Here is a 16,482-nt window from a genome sequence, read left to right on the forward strand (position 1 = left end):
TTTTGACTCCAAAGGAGAGGGGACAAAACACAGAGAGAGAAGAGAGGGAGACCCTATAATTGCTTCTAGATGCGAGTTGGTGAGACATGTTAAAGAGAATGAGTGTTGGTTCTTTCTTTTTCCTCTCCCTATCTGAGTTAGTGAGGCTTTTTATTGTTGCTTCTCTATTTGCATCAATGATATAACTAGTTAAAAGACATCAACTATGGGTAACCTTCAAGTTGGTGTAAAGTAAAGTATATTAAAGTATGAGTAAGGCAAGACAAGATGTGATCTCTTGCTCATACTTACAAATGCAGAAATGACAGCTGCATGCAACATACACAAGGATCTTCTAGTCGCACTGAAGATGCTATTAATCGACTGCGGGAGGAACTACATCAATCAAAGGAGGAGATACGTGTTTTTCAATTAATTGTCCTTCAGTTCCTACCTCCTGAAGCACGAAACATTATTCATCATCAACAACAATAACAACTTCACCAGCAGCAACAAGACCAACAACAGCACCAACACCAGCAGTCAACAGAACCATGCAGATGACCAGCACGAACATGATGACCAGCAGAGACATTCTCCTAATGACTATTCTGATTACTACCTTAGCAATACAAATACAAAATTACTATTTACAATCAGCATTGACATTTTACATTTGTTTTTAATTTATCTTCATGATTTATTTTAGTCTATGTTTTGGATTTATCAATTTCATCATTTCTTAATTATAAGTATGCATTAGTTTAAATTTTTACGAAAAATAATATGAATATATAAATTAATTGCTAAATTCTCAATGATAAAAAACAAAAAAAAAACTAAAAAATAAATTATTTATAAAAAATTTCCGACAAAAATAATCATGGAAAATTTTCAACAGAAAAATCCGTCTGTAATATTACATGGCAAATTTTCAAGGAAAAATGTCTATCGAAAATTTCCCACGGATAATTTGCAATAAATATTTTCGTCGAAAACTTCCAACGAAAAGTAAAAAATCCGTTGGTTAGAATTTCCTATCACTATTTTTTCAACTGATTTTTGTTAGTTGAAAATTTGTCAAAATTCCCAATTAGCAACCGATATTTTGGCTGTAGAAAAAAACTTTTTTTTAGTGATTATATATATGGCATATGGTGGAATCAGTATAAACATGAGATTTTCAAATTGCTCCAAATTTAGGTGTAGTAAATGTCAATATAGTGGTGCGAACCAAATTTAAGAGGTTGTCTACGAATAATTAACAACAAGATTCACTTATCTATGAACAAACTGTGTATGATAGTTGACTAAATTATGCTGAATATATATCAAAGCAACATTTGAGAGTGTCTCCAAATTCATTGTTCATTAAGTGTTTCCTATTGATGCCGTACGTCTGATACTTGTTTACAATCTGTTTCGAAAATGACATTATCCAAGTTCAGAGCGAGATGATACCCATTTCACCGCTGTAAGCTACTACTGCCTCGGCTTAATTCCACGATAGCAATGAGTTCTAGCATCTATAAAATCTTCACGAGAAATTCACTGCAAATACCCAACATCAACTTCCAGCAACAACGCATGGATGTACGCCACCAACACCTACTTTTATGGAGTGAGACACATAATTACTGGTTAGGATCATGAATCACAGTGTAGTTTTGAACCATTTAATAATTTTTTTTTACATAAATGTAGCTAATTTAATCAAATATTCATTTATTAATGAAAATTAACACATATATAAAGGCTTATTTGTATAAGTTTAGTTGTAAAACATATTAAAATAAGCTAAATTAAAAGTATATGTGAAGGTCATGAATATTTTTTATAAACTTAAATATGTTTTATATAGAATGTCTTCTAAGTTTTTAAGTATTGACTTAATAGTATTATCTGTGAAGCAGATACCTACAAATTTGTTTAATATCTGGCTATCTGCAAATCCATGGATATTTATCGATATCCAAAAATATTTACCAAAAAAAACTAAAAGATACATTAAAAAACAATTTAATAATAAGTTTGATTTATTCTGACATTTTAAAAAATGGTTTAAAGGCAAGAGAACTAAAAAAGACATACAAACTTCTTGTGTATATATAATAATTAAAATAAATTAACAATGAAAATTTGTTCAAATTCTGTGTAGTATTATATATTTAAGTAATTTTACCATAACAGATAATAGTGGATATCTACAAGCACAAGTACCTAGATTCTCGCTCTAGTCCTGTTAATATATAGATAGTAAAAATATCTATGTAAGTTATCTATGGGTACTCATTAATCCATTGATGTTCACAAATATAGAGATTTTTGTCATCCCTAATATTCACCCAATAAATTTCAACGTTTTAAAAAATTTGTGTTGCTATTTGTGATTATCTATTTAATTATTTATTTTTAATTCATTATGAATTTTATCCACATAAACATTTGTGAATACATATATTTTTGTTATCCCTAATCTTCATCCAATAAATTTCAATATCTAAAAAATATGCGTGCCTATGAATATTCGTGAAAACATATATTTTTGTCATCCCTAATTTTTATCCATTAAATTTCAACGTTTCAAATAATATGTGTGTGTAGATATTCACAAATACATATATTTTTCATTTTTAATCTTCACACAATAAATTTTAGCATTTCAAATAATATGTGTATGTGAGGGGATATTTGTAAATTATATATTTTTGTTATCTTTAATCTTCGATCATTTAATAAATATTAACGTTTCAAATAACGTGTGTGCGCACGTCCAATAAATTTCAATGTTTCAAATGATAAATATGTGTTTCATTTGGTAAAAAAAAAATATGCGCGTTTCATTTTTGTATAAATTTCAATGTGTCCAATAGATTTCAACGTTTCAAATAATACATATACACGCTTGCATATAGCAATATTATATTATTATTTATGTAAAGTTTATTACGCTTACTATAGAGTATTTTGTTTCTCAAAGTATAAGAGTGTTATTATTTTTGTAAAAACTTTTATATGTGTGTGTGTGTTAAAATCATTGTTATAATAGAATTTTTTGACATCCCTTTCTTCAAATATTTATTTCTGAGATACATTCAAATAAGACAATAACATGAGATGAATAATTGTTCGAAATTTAATTTAAATTTTTAAATTAAACCAATATATTAATTTTTAACAAGGTAATTTAATTTTACTATATATTTATATGGCGGAATTCCCAAATATCTAATGTTTTTAATATTCATTCTTATTGTTAATTTTTTTTAAAAATACTATTAATTTTATGTTTTTTATTTAACGAAATTTATTTAATTATGAAAATAAAAATATAACATGTCAAAATTATATTTCTAAATAATTTATTCTAAAAAAAAGTCAAATCTTTTTTTTTACAAAATTCATCTTTGTCTACTACATTAGTATAAGATACGATAAATTCTTCTAGTTAGTAAATGAATAAATGACTAAATTTATTATTCTAAATAGTTACATAAAATTTACTTTTATTTTATTTATTTACAACTAAATAAAAAAAAGGTATATTCTATATAAAAAAATCCCCACCTAATTTTCGCTACCCTATTTTTCTCTTAACTAAGTCGCATCAATAATTGTTCATTAAAAAACTAAGTATTGAATGAAGCAACCATTAATGTACAATTGCCTAATGTGGAAGGCGCCGACATACATTTGGTTAAGATTTTTTTTTTTCCAAAGAGCATAAAATGGGGAATTTTGTCCGTACCATTCATATGGACATGGTGGTGGTAGCTAGGTAATGGAAGTAAAAGGGAACACGTGGCCTATTATTATGAATACGCTGAGAGAGAAAGAGGTTTCACCATTCTCTTTTTAGTTTATAGTTTCTCTTGTTACCGTCTATGAGACAATTCACAGACATCGGATATGATATGAACATGAACACGTCAATATTTATAATGTTCAAAACATAAAATATAATATGGATGTTGTGTCGATATCACATATTAATATGGACACGTGTCAAACACCAAATACAATAAGAAACTGAGATATTTGTGTTTCATAAGTTACAATTACATTAAACAAGCACTTACGTACGACCAGCTTGGACCTACCGCAAAATGGCAAGGCCATACGCAGCTGCTACGCTATACTAAATGGTTGTTGCAGGTTTATTAAAGGTCTTGTCTATCTTTCATCTGCTAAGACAACTTTACCCTTTCGAGTCTTTTTTTTTTTCAGTACCAATTCACCTATAAGCATGACAATGAACATGGTTTGATTGGACGTTATTGGACATTATTCTCGCTTCTACATCTAGAAGCAAAAAAAAAACATTATTTGTCTCTAATCTCAAGTTTGGACAGTTAATAACTGTCTCCAGCCTCACATTTGGATAGCTATTAATATTATTGCTATAATTTATGGGTGTTTAGGTATTCATACTTGGATTATCATATGAATTTGATTATAAAACGTGTAAATACTTATCTTTTAGGTCTAATTATTATTTTAGTAATTTTTTGTGAATAATTGTTATTTTAGTCTAGTGCCAAGAGAAGTGCGAAGGCTATAATTGTAGTATTGGTTTATTTTTTCAAATTTAATATATTAAATAAAATACATGTATGAATAACATGTTATTAGAAGATGGTTCTTCAATTCAAGAACTCATATTCATTAGATCTATTATTATTGTTGTTCAAGAGTAATATTTTAGATTTATTTAAATAGAATTTGACTTTGTTTTCTTAAATAATATTTTAGATTTAAATCTTATAAATAAAAAATATAATTGATAGAATTTTTTTTATTAAATGTAGTCTATCAAATTTTTTGATAAAAATTAATTATTAAAAAATTCAGTAAATACTCATGATAAAAAAAAAAAAGCTTAAATTTGATATTTGTTTTAGAAAAATTGAATGATTTTGATTTGAGTCCTTTAAAAAATGTTCTTTTGATTTTCCTTCTTATAAAATTTAATATTTTGGTTTTAGTCTTTATTGTCGAGTAACAAAATTAATTAATGATATACATAACATTGATGTTCACAATCTAATAACTTATCATGTTATTCAGGAGACTGATAGGATAGTCATGTGTTATTTTCTAGTAAATTTTATTTTTAAATCCCTCAATAATTAATTTAATGTTATTAATTGTTTTGAATAAAAAAATATTTAAAAAATATAATTTACTAAAAAAATTACACATAATTATTATGTTAGATTTTTTACTGACATAACAAATCAGTAAACTGGCAATATCGTATTATTATGTCATTGGCTAATGTTATTGGTATTACTTGCTAACATGAACTACAACACAAAAAAATATTAAATTTTATAGGAAACTGAAATCAAAAGAAAAAAAATTTAAATGACCAAAATCAAAATCACCTATAAAAATAGGGACCATAATAGTATTTAAGAAAAAAATTACCTGTACCTAACCTTATTGTTTGAATCTTTCGTCGATAAAAACCGATAACCAAGCCCTAGACTTATTTCGTGGCTAATTCTTCTCCTAATCGTTGGTAATTTTATAGATACCAACTGTCGTTGTGTCCAACTTAAATTTCACCCACCTAAACTTAAATCAAATGGCCCAAAAAACAATGATCAAGAGTTTTGCAATATTGGACTTCGTCTTGCACTATGTCCATGGATTTTGACTTCCCGTAGTTTTTTGTTTGTGCAATTAATTATTCACTTGTTCTCTTTTGGGTTTCCTAGTTTTATAGATTTGGGTGAAACGGGTGTTATTTTCTTAGTTATGGATGATGCTTTTGAGTTGAATTATTGTGTGTACAGTACACCCATGCGATATATAGGATAATATTGACTTAAATATATTTTAAATTCTTAAATCTGAGGTCTGTGTTTTTAGTCTGTTAAATTAAAATTTAATTTTTTAATTCTTCAAATTTGCAAAATCTGGAAGCACAAACTTAAGTATACATTAGATTGCAAAAGTGAAGCCCATGGTACCTTATTTATATTAATTATATCCTAATCATTACCAGGATATAAGGACTTAAAAGATTTCTCTCTTTTCTAAATAGACACATTATACAAAGTTACAAGAATTATATTGATAATTGTAAAAAAAAAAAGGGAAAAATTATATAAATTTAGAAGTTAACATTTAAAAAATATTACTTGAAGTTAAATATAAAAAATACAACAAACTATTATAAATTTTTTGTTTATCAAATAGAACATATTAATAAAATTAAACAAGTTTTTCAACTAATAACTAATAAAAAAAAGCTAGCTAGAAACTACATGAAATAAAATGCCTAACATACACTTAAAGTTTTTTTTTTTTGTTTTTAGTTCAATCCAGAGTTTAGAAATATTTAGTAATAAAAAAATAGAAAAAAAATTAGAAAATTGTAAAATTTTAAAGAGATAAAATGTAACTAATATTTTAATTTGTGTATTGTACATATTAAATATATTTTATATAATTAAAATTCATAATAAATAAATGCCTTTGAATATATACATTATATTAGAATGATCAAAATCAGCATTATATTATAGTTAAAAATTATAATAAATAAATCTCTGAATATATAAATTATATTTTATACTTACAACGAATAATTTGTATTGTTATAAAGTTGTTTTTAATTATTGACTATATCTTCTTAAAAATAAAAGGAAGATAATTAGAAATGATTCAGAGATAGATTTTTTTAGTTAATTACAAAGATAATATGTAAATAAAGATTTGAAAATAAAATATTTTTGGTCTATTTAACATTTAAATAACTGCATATTCAAGACTCAAATGTAAGATCATTGGTTAATGAACCAATCACCCTTAGTTGATCTATAGTTGTATTTAAAAATAAAATATTGAAAATAATTAAGGTGATAATATTTTAAATTATGTATTTTAATTTATATTATAAAAATAAATAAATAGATTTATTATTTAAGAAATGTAAACAATTACCTGACTGAGCTAAGCTACAATAAGGGATGTATTGAATCTAAACGTGCGCAATGCCATATATATTATGGAACTCATGCTTTCTTGTAGTGCCCTTTTCTTAATGCACAGTATTTAATAGAATCTAAACGTGCGTAATGGCAATTATATTATAGTAAAGTGTATGATCGAAAAATCGAAGATATAGTTCATCCGGAATAGTGTGGCAAGCAACGTGTTTACGTTCATCTGTGTTATACCTTGCATAATGCATATTATTCTTTTCCTACCAAATCAAGCTTCCTGAACCACTCATACAATAATGTGGTGACTTGGTGCTGAAAAATATTAGAAAGATACTTTTTTTTAAAAAAAGAAATTAGAAAGATATTTTTACTATATCACGTAATAATAATTATATCAAATTTAATTAGTATTTTAATATATAGCTGCATTATATTTCAACATATTTATTACAATATTTTTTAATTATAATGATTTTATTCGTTTAATATCATTCTACTTGCCTTAGAAGGTATATGTGGTCTTTAAAAAGAAATCAGAGGGAAAAAGTACTGAAAAAGTTTTAGATCGTTAATTAATCATGTTTTATTATATTAAATTTCAACCATCTCAAGTTGCTCTCTTTACCTTTATTTATATATCTAATTTTTTTATTGCTTTACTCTTTTAATATACTTTTCTTAGTCTAAAATAATTGTATATCACAACATAATTTGTTATTTGTAAATCTAAAAACAATTTATATATTTAAATATTTTATTTAATGAATTCAATTAAAATACACTTTGTATAAATGCTTTTTACAATGTTATTCAATCATAAATGTTATTTAATCATAAATTATTATTTGTGATAGATTTATTGACTTAAATAATAATTACCTTAAATATTTTTAATAATTTTTAATTACATAAAAATAAATATTAAACTGTACATAGTAACTAAAATACTAGTTCATACTTCATAGTAATAAGTATTTAAAGTATATAAATCATATTGTAATTAAAATTTATAATAAATGAATATATTTGAAAAATCACTTTTTTCTGGTGTGAGAAACAATATTGCATGAGATGCATATCTAATAGAGAGAAAATAGATCTCTCTATGTATAAAAGTGTAAGACTTCATCCACTCTCCTCACTTTATAAATTGGTGAACTTCACTCTCCTCTGACACCCACCTAAAAACCCCTTCTTATGATTTCAGTAGTAATATTTAAAATTAAAATACACTCTTAACATGTATTTGATATAATCTCTTATGCTTTTGATATCAATTAAATGATTTAATTTAACTTTTTTTTATCTCTATTAATTTATCATTTTCAATATGTTTAATATTTTATAAAAACATTAATAATTTAAAATAATAACATATAGCATTATTCTTTGGGTTTTTACTTTTTTCTTTAAATTTTTTTATCCTTCAACTCCACTTGATTACTGATCTTACTCTCTCCATGTCATTCATACCTAACTCTTTCTTGTTAGCAATGTACTTTCATTATTCATTTAAGGCTTAAATATGTTTTTATTTATTATATTTGATTTTATCTTTTTGGTAATTTCTCAAATTTAAATTTATCATTTTTGTTCATCAATTTTTTTTATAAAAAAATACTATTTTTAATAGTCACTCTTGACTAATTTTTAGGAATTTAAATATATAATTTGAGGTGACTAATAAACTACACATAAAATTTTAGAGACATTCCTCGTGTGAACAGTGGACGTGGTGCAGATCCAATCTGAAACCTCTTCCACTTTAGTTAGCCGTAAGGCAAGTCCTCTCTAGGAGGACCTTCATGTTCCAAATATGTAAAGATTAGTCATACTCAGTTACTTCACTCTACACTTCTTTTCATTTTAATTTTTGCCACCAAGTGACATATATGACATCGTGTGTGACATCCCAGACTAGAATTCGTATCCAAATCCAACCGCTAAATTATAAACTTTCAAATGTGAATGAGTTTAAGATTTAAGATTTCTCGATCCTAAAACAGAAATGGTTTAATGATAGCGTTCTAACAACCTACAAGTTAATAGAATGATGCAGACTCAATAGAAAGATATTACTTTTTGACTATAACGCATTAATGATTTAATAAATAAATAATTTAGTACACGGAAGACACACATCACATATGTATAATCTATGGTATATAACTATTATAAAAAAATCACATTATTTGATGCCCTATTTTTTCGGATCAATTATTATAAACTAGTGTGGTATTTTATTTTAACTTTCAATAACAATTATATATTTCAAAACAAGTAACATCCAACTAACTTTTAATTAAGTCCAAACATAGAGAGCCTATTTTTGCACTGATACACTAATATATCTGCCAGCCAACAGGAATTCGGATTCCCAACGGTCAGAGAAAACATGCACCACGCAATCGGACAATAAGAACGGCCTCATGAAGATCTGATAATTTATAAATAATTTCAGTAAATTTAACTTTAAAATACTGTTCATCTGATTCATCAGAAGATCCACATTTGCAACTGCATAATAGTATGAAATCCAAATCCGAGTCAATAGTGATGTTACGTGACCTTGGAACGTTATTAAAGAACAAGATTTTCAACCATGTCTATAGAAAAAAATCCCACTTGGAAAAACCAAGAAAGAAAGAAAGCATGGTGTATAAATTAAAACATTTGACTAAAAAATAACGATCTAAATCTATCTGGTGATGATGATGATGTACTGTATACATTGCACGCAACATGAATCCTCTCAAAATCATAAATGTTACAGTCCCCACACACACACACAATTGACATCAACATCGTAAATAGAGTGCACATTGAAGACATAAGGGGTAAAAATGATCACATGCTCTAGGCGTTTGGGCATATGAACGTTTCATGGGGTCGCATAGTTGTTGTGGCCTAAATCAGCAAAGTATAAAAACCCTGGAGCCCTCAAAATTAATAGTGGACGTCTACTACAAGGACCCACCACAAGAGTCATCATTAGCCTTCTGCCAAGAAACTCCACTCCATCACAACCATTAGACAGGACTACACAAATTTATAAATTTTTACCACCATTCGCTCTAATCACTACCCTTTTAATCCATCCATCATAATTCTTAAGGTTTAGAACAATATTTCAGTTGTTTCAATTGTAGACGCGCTCGGACCATATATGATTTCAAATTTGGAGTGTTCTTACTCTTGAGTATGTTTTGAGTTCAAATTTTAATCATATAGTTACATTAAATATGAGTATGTTCCCATACAAAGTTAAAAAAGAACATTTGATAATGTTTTTATTGAAAAAAAATTATATTTTCAATACCAAAGTTTTTCCAAAAAACTTTTTTAACTTGTGTTCAATTACATAGAAAGAAAATCTTATTATTAATTATAATAATTTTATCTAATACAAACAAAATTACATCTTACTATATATATTTGTAACATGCATCTATTTATATATTATTCCTTTATTCTCATTGTTGGAAATTCCACGTGAATTAGCAGTGGGACCAAAATAATATATAAAATAAGTGAAATAAATCTCATCTTATATGTTAATTTTGTAGGTTAAATTATTTTAAGATGATATAGATGTATTATCATAATTTATTTTAATTATTATTGGATCTATTAAATCATTATCCAATCATTTGTATATATTAATTCATATAAAACTTGGGATGTCCCGTCGTCCCCATGAGAAAAATGAATTAAAAATATTACATTAACTAATAATAAAATCAAAATAATGTACATATAGATGAAAATAAGAGTTGTTGGGGGCGTGGTTATATTTGATTTTGTGATTCCACAGGTAAATTAGAAGAAAGAAAGAAAAGAGAGAGCCGGGGGAAAGACATGCCATGAAATGTGAAACATAATGCCACATGCCTTGTCTTGAGCATCCATTCTTTGTACTTCTTTTTCCTGACTCATAAAAGTTGAAAGCAACCAACAGCCTGTCCTTATTATCCATCTTCCTTTCTTTCTTTTTTTTTCTCTCTCAACCTACTACACCACACTGGGAAGGGGAGGAAGCCCCTATATTTGGCAAAATAAAAATATTAAATTATTAAATGGGTTGAACTTGTTGTAACTTGGAGCATATCATCCAAACCTTTTTGCCTCTTCATTGGTGTCTTCCCCCCTCTCTCTCCCTCTCTCTCTCCTCCTTCTTGAAGTATCAACTTTCAATACATTATCCACTCTACTGTGTGCACAAATCCATGACTTCATATTCTTTAAGTGGCTAACAGGTATGGTTTTTTGGGGATTCCCTCTCACCTAACTTACAATACATATACTCTCTCCCTCATTTAATTAATAAAAAAATTATATTTTTTCTCTAAATTTATACTATTGCTCCATTGGGTACTCATGGAATCCATGTCAGGCAAACGAGTGGTCGGTGAAGGAAGAAGTGAGCATCATACTGCGGCTATTCTCTTCAACTGCAAGTGCAAGTACTCTCTCTTCCCTTCTTTCAATGAGTCTTTATTTTATTATTTTATATTTTTATGCTTGCAGTTGCTTCATTGTGCTTTGTTTGGTAACCTTGTGAATTTTAATCAGGTTCCGTTTTCCTTGGAAGCTCTTCCTATACTTGACTCACTGTAGGAAGTCAAGACTTTTATTTAATTATGCATAATATTTTTGATTTAACCCTCTGATGCTGCTTTCTTCCTAGTACGGACAAAAGCTTGTCCAATGTGTTTTGTCTTATAATTGCCTGTTTGTGTCTGTCTAGTTTTTTTCGTGATTTTTCCTCCTCCTCTATCATCTATCACTTTCTATTATTGTTCAATTGGACTTTTACCCATTCTTTTTTTCACTTGGCATGTTAATTTAAGTTTGGTTAATTCCCCTTAGTGTCTCACTATTTATATATGTGCAATATTTAATACAAGCTCATGCCTTGCTCACTGCTTAATTTTTTGTTGCTCTCCATGTAATTGTGAACCATATGGTATAACACATAGAAGGACTTTGGAGAAGTAGAAGTGGGGAGGGGGAAGTTGAATTTTGTTATTCTTTATTTTATTTTTTTTGTTATGGACTGGAATTTGAAAGCACCTTCTTGGGATTTGGTGGATCATGTGGATAAGGCAACAACCTTACAACAAAACATAGGAACAAAGGAGGAGCAAAACAGATTTGGAGTTTATAGAATGAAAGGGGAGTTTTCTGTTGACTTGAAGCTTGGTCATCATCATGTGGGGAATTCTGGCACTGAATCAGCACTAGCCAACAAGTCCAAAGATGCTGCTGCTGCTAGTGGTGCTGCTGCTTCTGCAGGAGTTTCCAAAATGGCATCTTCACCTTCAGGGTCTTCTAAGAGAGCTAGAACCATAAGCAGCACATCACTCACAGTGTCATGCCTTGTTGATGGGTGCAATTCAGATCTTAGCAATTGTAGAGATTACCATAGGCGCCATAAGGTGTGTGAACTCCATTCCAAGACCCCAGAGGTCACAATTGCTGGCCTCAAGCAAAGGTTCTGCCAACAATGTAGCAGGTTTGCATCATATCATATTGTATCATTTTTTTTTATTATGTTAATGGTTAGTTTTTTATTAGTAGGAGGGATTGAACATGTGACCTTTCTTTTTTTTTTTTTTAACCACCCAACCAATCTCATAACTCCTCCTATTAATGAGAGTTTTGTTCTTTTGTTTGTTTGAAATTGAGTTCTAGATTGCTTGTAAGTTGTAGTTTGTCCTCTTAATTATTGCTTCTTTTTTTTGTTTTTGCATTTGTGTCGTTTGCATTGCATCCGTATCCATTATTATTCATGTTAGCTTCACTAGTACTCATACGCGACCATATTACTTTATTTTGGTTTCTGCTCCAAATTAGCATCTTGACTTAGCGTTCTTTAGAAGTAGCAATTTTTTTACACTCTAGTGTTTACTTCCTTACTGTGAATTTTCTAAATATGGAAATTTTTCTTTTTATTATTTTATTAAAAAATTAAAACATGGAAACAAGATTAACCTAATCAAATCAAGGAAAGAGAATGTAGTGCGAGCAAGAGTATTTGAAAAAGATTCTCCATTAGCTAATTTCTTAAACCAAAAAGAATCTCAACACCTACGAAACCTCTTCTCACTTTAATTTTTTTTTCCGATCACATCAGTCTCATGCCAAAACAAAACTAGTTTATGATTAATTCACTTTACAAATAGTATTCTATATAGTTCTAAACCCTTGTGTTTATCTTTATACTCCACGGATATACACGTATTTAAAAGTTAAAACCAGTTCCCTTTGCTCTACAGGATATTATTAGATAGTTAAGGAACATCACATGTTTATGGTCTTGACTAATCTTTACGTAACATGTATATATGAAACTTAATAGGGACCATGATGGTTCCGAAGCACCTAATAATTTTCCTATAATAACTGCTATATATATATGGAGAAGTTGAAAATATCCGAGTGCATGGAACACAATTACAGAAGTTGACATATAATCTGAGAGAATGACTTGCCTGTATTGTTCTGTTAATATACCCTGTGTATATTGCTTGTACTTATGGTAAATCCATGGTAAATATTTTTCACCTCTAATTGGTGTTGTGAATTTGGTTTTATTTGCTTGAATATCCTGAAACTTTTCCTTTTGGTAGGTTCCATTCGCTGGAGCAATTTGATGAAAGAAAAAGAAGCTGCAGAAAACGTTTAGATGGACACAATAGAAGGAGAAGAAAGCCCCAGCCAGAACCTCTCTCGCGACCTGGTAGTTTTTTGTCGAATTACCAAGGTTAGTATAGCTTCTGGTTCTAGTTCTAACTTCTACCACATTATAATCTGAAAGGACCCATGTGCATATATGCCCGCATTTCATGCAGGCATTAGCTAAAGATAGGTACTTTTGAGTCTCAAAAGAGTAAGAAATTTCATGTGGAAACAATGCACTTAGCTATATGAGTGCGCTTCCCACATACCTGATATGGCTGATTTGGTCCATTTTATGTCCACTCTCATGACAATCTAGTGGCCACTAAAATAGTATGTCACTATATAGACCAATTGAAAAAGAAAAACATTTTGAGTAAACTCCCATTTGCTTTAGAGTCTATGCACCAATCATTTTAATCTTTGACTTCACAAAATTCTTATTTTTGTTGTCTGTTTTATAAATAAGTATTCACAAAAAAGGGACAATATTAAAGTAATTAATAAAAAGATTAACGTAATTAATACTCAATTTCAAGAGTTAAAATGAGTTTGTTTAGAAGATTCTCCTTTTGAGAGAGGAATCTAGACTGTCATCCATAAGAAATTATTCATTACCTATTGCTGAAATTAATATCTTAATTTTGAGGCATCTAGTATCTCGGTTTGCAAAATTTGTAGACAACACTCTTGACAGCATCACAGCTGCAGGATATTAAAGGATTTGGCACCTTTAAAATGAGAAACTGCACTTTAGAAAATAAAAAGTTCACTAAAAAAATTCTTGGTGGATATTATGATAAAATTAAATACATATATAATAAAATATAAAGTTTTTTTTTATTTGACAGCAATAAAATATAAAGTTAATTACAATCTTATTAGTTGACTTTCTAACTAATGGTTATCATATATTTTATTCTATAAAATGCACTTTTCTCATTTAAAGAAGTCAAATAATATTTTTTTAACCCTTGCTTATTGTGTTCTCAATCCCATTTATGGACATCATACCAGAGTCACCTTAAGAAAGATTTCCTGTTCCCATACGATACTATGATGTATTCCTGATGACTCTGGTAAACACGCAGACACATATAATGACACTATATTTTCACATTTTTGCTAATCCTTCCTTGAGATAAAGGGCCAGTTTGTTTAAGCTTGGGTCATTTAGTTTAAATTTATTTTTTAAAATAAGTGTTTTTTAAATAAATAAGCAGATTTTTGTCTTTCTTATGTGTTTGTTTAAACTGTTTATATTTAAAACTTTTTTAAGAAATAAATCTTATCTCACAAACACCCAGAAAAAATTCATGTTAATAAGAAAAATTTTGATAAATATATTACAAGAACAAGAGATCCAAAAATAACAGAAAAAAAAAGAAAAAGATAATTATGATTAAAAAACATTTATTTATTTTAAAGTTGTTTTTTTTAAGTATATTAACACTTCAGAAATTCAATGTTTCAGGCACCCAATTGCTACCCTTCTCAGGTCCACACGTATATGCTTCCACTGCCATGGTTAGCCCAGATTGGAGTGGTGCACTTGTGACTTCCTCTGCAGATGCTAGGTTGCACAACCACAACCACCACCACCACCAACAAGACCTTTTTCTCGGATCTTCTCACAAAGAAGGGAAGCAAGTAGCATTCTTACACAGCAACCATCATCCCTCCACACTCAGCAACCAAAACCCGCCACCTTTCCCATCCCCTTCCATCTGCCACACGCTTCTCAGGACCCGCCCTCTATCAGAAACCTGCGGCGGAGGAGCGAGAAGCAAAATGTTCTGTGAAAGCTTAACAACAACAACAACAGCAAGTAATAATAATAACAACTCGCTGCATGACACTATTCCTTGTGCTCTCTCTCTTCTGTCATCATCACAGACGCACACACCAGGAGGGAATGGTTTGAACCAAATGGTACAGCAGCCTCCTCCTCCCTCAATGTCCCTCATGATGCAGCCCTTAGGCCTTAGCTTGCAGGATAATAACAACAACAGCTTAGAGTCTGTGGATCATTGTTCCTCCATATATAGCTTGGCTTCTGATCATCATGGATCCCACTGCAATGAAGCAGCCCCTCAACTGTTTCCCTTTCAATGGGAATAGAGATAAGGATTAATTATTCACACTTTCTTTGTTCATTCCCCTAATGAATTCTTTCCCCCCCAAGGACTAGTCAATTAATTCTGATTTCACCCTCCCTTTATAATGAAGGCAATGCAATGCCTATGAACAATCTCATGGTATTTCTATTTGTATCTTCAGGAGAGAAAAAAAAACTCAATAATTTTACATAAGATTCATAATATATGGGAGTTGTAAAAGGAAAGTCTATATGTGTACACCTCTAATGGGAATAATGTTAGATGGTAACTGACAAAATTTAGTAATTTACATGGTAAGTTCCAATCAAGTCCAACCTCTTATTAGGTTATGGGCTTGGTAATGTTAAATCCGATTCTTATTTTCATCCAATTCATCTACTTGATTAAGTTTCTTTTTTATTAAGTCCGACCTCTTTTTGTTCTAATCTAGTATTATGATGGTTGATAATTATATTAGTTATATTTGTAGTTTCTAATTGCAATTGTGAATAGATATTATTGTGTTTGGTTGAACTTAAATGTTATCAACTATTTGATTTGATTTCGTGTTAATGTGAATTTTATATGGCATGAGTTATGAGTAATGATATTCATAAGTGAAGTTTAATTTTAATAATATGAAGTTGCAAATTAAATATTTCGTTATTTTGTGTTTAATATTACTTGGGCTTAAAATTGTATATTTTTTGTCCATATCCCAATTATATGATCTTAGACTCTCAAGTTTTGATTGTGTCAATTGGACT

The 16,482-nt window shown here is 28.9% G+C and overlaps 1 protein-coding gene across 3 annotated transcripts; it reads left to right on the forward strand.

Moving 5' to 3' along the window:
* Positions 1-10,914: 10,914 nt before the first annotated feature.
* Positions 10,915-16,089, forward strand: LOC102664649 (squamosa promoter-binding-like protein 13A). 3 transcript variants are annotated; one of them, XM_006581797.4, is made up of 5 exons: positions 10,915-11,191; positions 11,329-11,398; positions 12,041-12,450; positions 13,568-13,701; positions 15,091-16,089. In XM_006581797.4, exons 3-5 carry the CDS (start codon positions 12,104-12,106, stop codon positions 15,735-15,737), a joined length of 1,128 nt encoding a protein of 375 aa, XP_006581860.1. In that variant the 5' UTR covers positions 10,915-11,191; positions 11,329-11,398; positions 12,041-12,103; the 3' UTR covers positions 15,738-16,089. The 3 variants fall into 3 exon arrangements, with proteins under 3 accessions (XP_006581860.1, XP_014631998.1, XP_006581859.1); XM_014776512.3 differs by having other exon boundaries at positions 10,944-11,191; positions 11,508-12,450; XM_006581796.4 differs by having other exon boundaries at positions 10,944-11,191; positions 11,915-12,450.
* Positions 16,090-16,482: the final 393 nt, after the last annotated feature.

The sequence above is a fragment of the Glycine max genome, chromosome 6 (assembly GCF_000004515.6).
Source record: "Glycine max cultivar Williams 82 chromosome 6, Glycine_max_v4.0, whole genome shotgun sequence".
Taxonomy (NCBI): domain Eukaryota; kingdom Viridiplantae; phylum Streptophyta; class Magnoliopsida; order Fabales; family Fabaceae; genus Glycine; species Glycine max.

What these genes read in the sequence shown, in the direction of transcription:
- LOC102664649 (XM_014776512.3), top strand. Translation starts at nt 11,987, where the DNA reads ATGGACTGGAATTTGAAAGCACCTTCTTGGGATTTGGTGGATCATGTG. An exon ending in TTCTGCCAACAATGTAGCAG is followed by an intron (nt 12,451 to 13,567) that starts GTTTGCATCATA and finishes TCCTTTTGGTAG; the next exon opens with GTTCCATTCGCTGGAGCAAT. An exon ending in TTTTTTGTCGAATTACCAAG is followed by an intron (nt 13,702 to 15,090) that starts GTTAGTATAGCT and finishes TCAATGTTTCAG; the next exon opens with GCACCCAATTGCTACCCTTC.